Genomic DNA, 8,398 nt, shown 5'->3' with positions numbered 1-8,398 from the left:
GCCGACCAAGCCACCGCCCGGGTCGAGCGGCGTCTCGGGGGCGCAACCTTGTAGCAAGGCGGCGCTGCCGTTCCATGGCGTCCGACACGGCATGCCAAGAGTACCCAGCAACCGGCCGTACCCGCGCCCGGCGGTCCCAGTACAGGCCGCACCCGGCGGCCCCCATCGTCGGCTGCTAGACACTGACATCAAGGCCCCGCGCCCATGTAACATTACCATTGTAACCCCGGGGGGTTACCCCCCCCCCCTCCCGTGCCCCTCCATGCAAAGGGTCGACCATCAATAGATCTAGAACACACACCCACGGAGAAGGAACAGCCTATGCACTGGCCTGTCTTCCTTCCTCCCCAAAACAGCTCTAGGAGCAAGCTTGTATCCACCACATATAAACCACGCTCGGCAGGACTAGGGGTATTATCTCTTCGGAGAGCCCCGAACCTGGGAACGTCTTGCGTCTCGCGCTCGCTCGTACCAACCTCGCCTCTGGAGCCCGCCGGTGGCCTCTTGCCTGTTCCTCTCTTTAGCCATCCCATGGCATTTGCCGTGAGATCAGCACGACAAATGGCCACCACTACAACAAAGGGTACTATCTAGCTGATGGTATCTATCCCCGGTGGAGAACTCTTGTAAAGACAATCTTCAACCCGGTTGGAGAGAAGAGGGTTTGGTTTGCTCAAACACAGACGAGTATTAAGAAGGATGTCGAGCGTGTTTTTGGTGTTCTTCAATCTCGATGGGGCATCAATCGGTATCCTGCTAGAACTTGGAGTACGAAGAAGTTGTGGGAGGTGATGACTGCTTGTGTGATCATGTAGAACATGATCGTAGAGGATGAGCGTGAGGATGAAATCTTCAACCAGGGGTTTCAATTTCAGGGTGAAAATGTTGTACCTGAGCATGCAGGAGCGGCAATGTTGCACAGTTCACACGTTTCCATCATGAAATGCGTGATTGGGCAACTCACATTCAACTACAAGATTATTTGGTTGAGAGCATATGCGGGTTCACCTTGGCAACCAATTGATGTATCGGCTAGTTTCTTTTTAATGTATTTGTGACAATCTAAATTTCATTTGGTTTGTAAACTATGATATTTTTATTTGGTTGTGTAAAGATGACATTTTTATTTGGTTATGAATTATGTGAACTTATGTCAAAAATATGCAGAAGTATGGCCGCAAACCGACCGCGCGGACGAAAATGCATCCACCCATTGGGCACACAGACTACCCATACACGGATGGGGGCGGACGCCGCCCAAAAGCCGACACAAATGGACAAAATCCACGTCCGTTTGCGCTGGCGCGTTGGAGTTGCCCTTATGTGTGCTGAACAGAAATGTCAAATTACCTGGCTATTATGTTGGGCTATCTGGGTAACTCAGTATCCGACGTTATATAAAGTCGGACACAATGTTGAACCTAATGTTGGATTATCTCACATGTGAGATAATCTAACCTAAGTCAGATAATCTGACCTGAATACAAGTCAGGTAATCAGTCTTTTGGTTAAAAGAAGTAGAGTAATATTTAAAAGAACACATTTAACAACAACACCAACCATGAACAAACACTGCTTGCACACGGTTACGTTATTTAACAGAAGGGGTGCCCTAGGGCACCATTTATTGAACTTCAAACCAATTATACATCTGGATTCGAGATCCACTGCTTACCAAGTTGCTCAAAGCAAGCAAAATTGGGCGTTGCATACCCCTATGAGATGAACTAGAGCAGTATGAGGAATGGGGTACATTTGAAAGCCTTTTCAGCCAGTCTTCGGCACAGTCATGAGCAACACCATTCAAACCCTCTTTTGACATGATATATCTTTAACGTGAACGTTTACAATCCAGATCCCAGATAATATGAACCGTGCATTCTACTAATCCAATAGACCAACATAAATGATATTTTTTTTCTTAAAGGGCAAAACCGGAAACAGATTTTTTTCCGAGTCGTCCACATCAACCTGTCTATGTTCCCCATCTCTCCCGCACACGGCTAGCTGACGTCCACCGGCGGCAATGGCCTGTGGCCGGAGGTGGCAATGAGTTAGATGTTCCTTTTGGCATCTATCTTTTGTTACCTCAAATGATCAACCAAAAAATGTTATTTGAGCATAACTTGTGCATCAGAACCCCCTTACACTTTAAACTGGAGCATATCAGGTAGTATTAGTTATACAAAGATCATCTCTCTTCTAAACAAGAATGCAACCCCGTGGCTTGACAAAATTTGGTGTCGTCCACCAGACAAAATGGAACACTATCAGGAACATGCAGAGACCTCACGCCTCCTGTCCTCGAGCCTCAACGCCAATTCGAACCGTTCCCAGAATCTCTGATCTCAGCTGCATCAGCAGTCTACCCAGGTAATTCAGGCCCTCGCCCTCGCGCCCACCGCCCCAGAACAGGTCATGGGGTGATGCCTCGACGAGGACAGAGCCAGCCGTCGACAGCAGCATCTCAGTCAGGTGGGCGTAAGTTGAAAACTTGCATTTCAGAGCTCTGTACATCACATCGATTTTCATCGACTCCCAGTCTGGCCGTATCTGACAAAGAAAGAAATAATCAATTAAAAGGAGTAACAGAACTGGTTTGGTTTACATAACGTATGTTTCATATCAGTTATTACTAACGAGGCTAAGATATTTTCCCCTCTCTAACACTATCTTTCGGTTCTAGGTTGAAAAGATACTAGTTCCTCCTAGTCCTAGGCACTTCTCTGTATAAATACCTTTCATCAGAAAGATCCCATTTCATTTACTGTATCTAGAAGGTCTGATCCTTTCCCACAATAATCAACAAATTAAAGCAGAATATTCAGATATACCAATTCAGGGAATTCTCTTTGCCGGGTCCTTCCTATTCTAGCAGCTTCTTCAGGGCTCCTTGCCTGCTTTATTTCTTGCACAATATCTCTTGCTTGAGGATTGTCAACACCAACAAACTTATGTGCCTGCAAAAACTTTTGGGCTTACTGATGGGTTCGCAGGTGCAGTTATCATGCTAATGTAACGGTTGCAGATGTTACAGGTTTACAAAATGCTCTATTGCGTCATGATCCAGAATTCATTTTCATAGCACAAAGAATGACACAAAAGTAGCACTAGTAGTCATCAGGAAAGAGAAACCTGGTAATAGTGCTCCACTGTTGGCCATGACAAACAATCTCCTTTTTCGTCAGGTATGTCAATTGGATGAGGAGAAAAGTTTGAGAAAGCCCCAAAGGTATCCCAAGTCTTGTAAAAGGATATAATATTTGTTTCATATGGAGATACTTCTGGATCATCTGAAGGTATTTCATCCGCAGATGGTATTACAGGTGATAGATCAGGAATAGGTTGGATGAATCCACTCATGAGCATGTCACGGTCAATCTGCAATATTGTGAGGAAATATATAATATACTGCCATGAAACTTAGAGGGACATATGCAGATGCTATTACTACAACAAAACAATATACATATGCCTACATTCACAAACAGTTACTCTGATGGAACAGTGTAATTATACTCCATCCAAAATAAGTGTCTTTATACTAAATCTGCTAGGGACGGAGGAAGTATAAGATAAGACTTGTAGGAACTTTTATCCAAAGCTGGATGAAATGGTAGCCAGTAGGGGACTATTGAATTCTACAGAAATATATCAGCAAGAAAAGCATGACATATGGTGTAATGAAAGTGTAATATACTCTCTCCGTCCCAAAATTCTTGTCTTGGATTTGTCCAAATACGGATGTATCAAGTCACATTTTAGTATTAGATACATCCGTATCTAGACTAATCTAAGACAAGAATTTTGGGACGGAGGGCCTCCGTCCCAAAATTCTTGTCTTAGATTTGTCTAGATCGTTTTAGTATTAGATACATCCGTACTAGACAAATCTAAGACAAGAATTTTGGGACAGAGGGAGTAGCAACTAACAAGTACATATAATTGATAGAGAAAACATATGAGAACTGGAAGTGGAACATAAGGAATCAACCTGCTCATATGAAACATCAATTAAATCAATCGCCTGAGTCATTTGATTCATCCCTAGGTCACCTACTGGTGTTGGAGCAGTTACTCCACCGATTATTTTTGGAGCACAGAATGCATAAACCTGTTAGAAGAACAAAAAATCACCAATGTGAAGCTGTAAGCAGAGCTCAAACGTAATATGGCATACAACATGCACACGGAGTCAGGAGCAAAAAGAAAAGGAGCAACTCTAAAAAAGTGAAACCATTTAATGCACATATGGGGACTGCCAGATGTTCATGGTGTATGGTGGATATAAGATGTTTAGGGAAGTGAATGCACATAGACAATCCCTATAATTCTGTGAGTCCCCTCCCAGAACTTACGTCCAAAGAGTGGTCCCTCCTCAAAAGTCACTAAGCATGTCTATTATAGACATGGTGCTGAAATGGGGAGCATCTGCATACCCAAGTGGCCAAGTCATAAGAATATCTATTAGTATTCTTATTCTAGAAGATGGGAAGCTGGTTAAGCTGAAGTAAAAATCAACTGCAAAGACATTGAACATAACTTGTTCACCAATTCAACGGATAACATGAAATCCATGGTACCACTTCTTTTTGGAAAGGATATAGTTGTGGATATCATTCAGATTTGGTAGTGGCGATCAACACAAGAGTACAGTTTGACCTAACAATTCACAAGATAACTCTATCGACTTTTTTACTGCAATGGTAAATGGAACAGTGTCTTAATATTGCCAGGTTTGATTTCAGATCCAGAACTGAAATAAACTTTACTCGACGAACTAAAACAAACAAAGGCAGCCAATAAACATTCTGGATAACTATGTCATATGTTCAAGTCCAATAGGGTCCCAGCCAGTAAATGCACACGGCAACCAGATAGTGAAATAAAAAGTATTTACCTTGTGAATAACTCTTGCAGATATAGCAGCAGCTGATAGGGTCCCACCGCACTCCCATAATACAGAAAGGTAACCACGATCATAACAATATGACATAACATCTCTAGGATTTAGCATGTCAAATTCCACTACTTCAACACCCTTCATAGCAAGCTTCTTTTGGAAATCTCTCCGAGCACCTCTTTGTGTTGCAACTATTGTATAGGCCTCATGAACATTCCATAAATTTGCTTCTTCAGGAAGGTTACAAGTTTGTGACATTACAATGCGCACTGGAACATGCCCCTTCACATGCCTTGCAGTTAATCGAGGATCTACAACACAACTAAAAGCCTTTCAATCCTATGAAGGAACACCAATGTGAAACACACTAAATAGAATTTATTGCATTATTTCTTCATTACCATCACGGCGAACTGTATTCCCACCAACTATAACAGCATCACTTCTTCCACGCAATTCAAATACTCGGCCTCTGGATGCTCTGCCGCTTACCCAAGACGCATGCCCACTACTAGCTGCAATTTTTCCTGTCATTTCCATCGATGGAAGTGAAGCAAGTTACAAGTTGGATATTAATGCTCAGCTGTAGTATGTAACAAATTAACCAAACTAAAAAGAGCAAATGGAAAAAACTAGGTCTCACCATCTGCAGTCATAGCATACTTCAGAACAGAGAATGGAACACGAAAGGCAGCTCGGTAAAGTAATGGAGCATTTACGATGAGGCATGAAGTAAGGGCTTCCTACAATGAACACATTAAACATATTAGCAAGCTGGCTAAGTTCATGTTTGTGGTTACTGCACTGTAATGTTCTTATTTGAAAAGCCGGTGGGGAATGATAACCATGATCTATTGCAATACCAAACGAAGTCTAAGTAACCAGTACCTAATGCACAGAAAACTAAAAGAGCAAACTGATAACATATATTTCTGAGATGCTTACTAGGTTAAACATTGGAAAAAGAAAAAAAAGGAAGGGGTTTGTAGGTGCTCCAAACTCATAAAAAAAACTGAAGTGAATAAATGAGAGGTGGTATTAAAAAGCTGCCTAAATCAAGACTATCAATACAATATAACCATACAACCATGAAATAAAATTAAATCATTATGCTACATTGTAATTTGCATTCAGTAGGGATGCTGACCCTACAGCTTAAAAGGGCATCAAGGAACTATTAGCTTTAGTGAGATGCTCAGTATTTGTTAGTAATTATACTTGAAATGTTAGACACTTTGGTGAATCAGTATCATTGATACATTCTATCTTGCTACAATACACATCATATCCATATTGCCTAGGACATGGAGCAGTCTCCTAGGTGCTGCAAACAATGCATGATCTCAGATATAGTCCTTGTGTTCACTCTTTCCAATATGCTATAAATGAAGTTAATGAACTTGAATTTCTGATTAAACTCAGATAGATCAATAGAAGTGGACACTACGAGATTCGTGTTTGTGTTAAAGATTAATCTAAGAATATAAAAACATTTTATCATAGTGCCAACTGTCACATCCACAAAACAATAACCGTACAACGCATGATCTTACAAATAACGGTTGCATAGTGATTCAGATCCAATGGTTACTCAAAGTAAAGCATACAAAATATTTCTCGATTACTTAATGTCCAGTTGTGTGCTTTTCTTTAGCATTCATACTGCAGAAATAAATATTTGCACTTTTAAATTGTTAAACCACTTCTAAAAATGGTTTCTAGAGAAAATGATGCAAAAGCACTACAAGGTAGGGTGCCCCTCGCGAGGTGCTTACTGCTACTTTGACTTGTAGCTAATAAAAATAGTAACTGAGAATTAACATATAAGCCAAGAGTCACCTTGAACAATTTGCTCTGGAGATCTTCCCCCACAATATCGACCTGAATGCCTTCACTTCGCAATGATTGAATCGCTTTCCCTCTCAAGTGCTTCAAGGGATGTCTAAGACCCACCACAACTCTTGTAATTCCTGACTGATAAAACCATTAGTTTTCTCCCTGTATTTAGGACATCTTTTTACATGACTATACAAAATCAATCTGAATGCGTATGACTAAATTATCAATAGAGAAGGTTGATCAAAATATATTTCTAGTTTTATCAGTGTTCATTTGAGCAAGCTCACGACGATCAAAACCTCCTAACTGGAACAAAAAATGGGATCCAATTTGCACACCCTTAGATTGTCATTTTCAGTAAGATAATACTCTGCCACTGCAACATACATAGAAATTTAGGGGGTTGAGATAAGGGAGAACAAGTATCTAGCACTATGGCTTATTATACCCATAGAACCTGCACTATCTATGACAGATCAGAATTATGATCACGGTGCTACCATCGTATGCTTGCAGTACTATCCACATTTGGTTTTACATCTATCTTCAGAGTTACAGGAACCTTCTTAGAGACTGCAGGGAGATAGTGAAGGGGGGATTCATTCAGGCGAGCACCTGCACGAGGGAGGAGACGGCGGTGCTGTCCCCGTAGCAGTCGCCTGGCTCGAGGTTGAGGTAGGCGGTGGCGCCGCGGGCGCGCTCGCCGGCCTCCTCGGCGGCGAGGAGCTCGGCGCAGCGCGTGCCCTGCGCGTAGAGGAACCCCTCCCCGACCACGCGGGCCTCCTCCGGGCCGTAGGGCTCGGGCCGGGCGATGACGCAGCCGAAGTTGGGGTGCGGGCAGGTGAGCCCCGCGGAGCGGTCGGCCACGTCGGCGGCGCGGCGGAGGAAGGCGGCGTCGTGCGCGTGGGATGCCGCGACGGATACGGCTCGCGGGACGGCGGGGAGGCGGCGCCGGACGGGCGCGAGGCGGAGCGGGAGAGGGTAGGGTGCCGCCGGGGCAGGCGCGGCCACCGGCGGCGGCGGCATGCTCGCTCTCGGGTGAGGTCGCACGGGTGTGTGTGGTGCGGCAGACTGGGAGCCCGAAACTGGAAAAGGGGGCGACGACAGTGCGAGAGCCAAAATTGATCTTGCGAAGCCGGCCCGAGAGTGGAAGTGGAGGCCCAATTCGCCCCGTATGAGCCCACGTCATGTTTTGGTCCAATATTTCTTTTTCTTTTTTTATAAGCTATCCTTTTTTGGTGCATCGGATTCGGATCTGACAAAAAGAGAGCGCAGATGGAGATGGAGTGTAGATCGGATCGTTCGTTTGGCCGTGCTCGTGCTCTGACGACAGGGCAGCATCACCTCACCGGCGCCGTCCACCCACGTTGCGTCCACATTTTGGCTCGGAGATGTTTGTTTTTTCGATCAATCAAACCAAGCCGGCGTCGTCTGTTTGTTCCTTCTGCCTGGATCGCCGGCCGGAAGGCGCCCGGGCCCCCGAGTCAGCGTGATCCGCTGTCCATCCATCGACCGAGGTGGGCTGCTTTTTCCGATCGGTACCCCGCACCCGATTCCCGAAACTCGAGGGATTTGGATTCGCTTTTGCCTTTTTCTTCTCTCCTCTTCAACTAAAAAAAAAATGGGGCCCTCTCGTGGCCCCACCTGCCAGACACC

General features: G+C 44.2%; 1 protein-coding gene across 1 annotated transcript; it reads right to left on the bottom strand.

Annotated features, from left to right (window-relative positions):
* Positions 1–2,094: 2,094 nt before the first annotated feature.
* Positions 2,095–7,794, bottom strand: LOC119324659 (riboflavin biosynthesis protein PYRR, chloroplastic-like). Its single transcript, XM_037598437.1, has 9 exons — positions 7,358–7,794; positions 6,743–6,877; positions 5,547–5,646; positions 5,305–5,430; positions 4,901–5,214; positions 3,995–4,114; positions 3,136–3,381; positions 2,835–2,960; positions 2,095–2,553 (listed from the first exon to the last, which is right to left on the bottom strand). The coding sequence occupies exons 1-9, from the start codon at positions 7,766–7,768 to the stop codon at positions 2,290–2,292; spliced, it is 1,842 nt and encodes a 613-aa protein (XP_037454334.1). The 5' UTR covers positions 7,769–7,794; the 3' UTR covers positions 2,095–2,289.
* Positions 7,795–8,398: the final 604 nt, after the last annotated feature.

Source organism: Triticum dicoccoides, chromosome 6B (assembly GCF_002162155.2).
Source record: "Triticum dicoccoides isolate Atlit2015 ecotype Zavitan chromosome 6B, WEW_v2.0, whole genome shotgun sequence".
In the NCBI taxonomy this organism is placed as follows: Eukaryota; Viridiplantae; Streptophyta; class Magnoliopsida; order Poales; family Poaceae; genus Triticum; species Triticum dicoccoides.
This window is presented reverse-complemented; position numbering and strand designations above follow the sequence as displayed.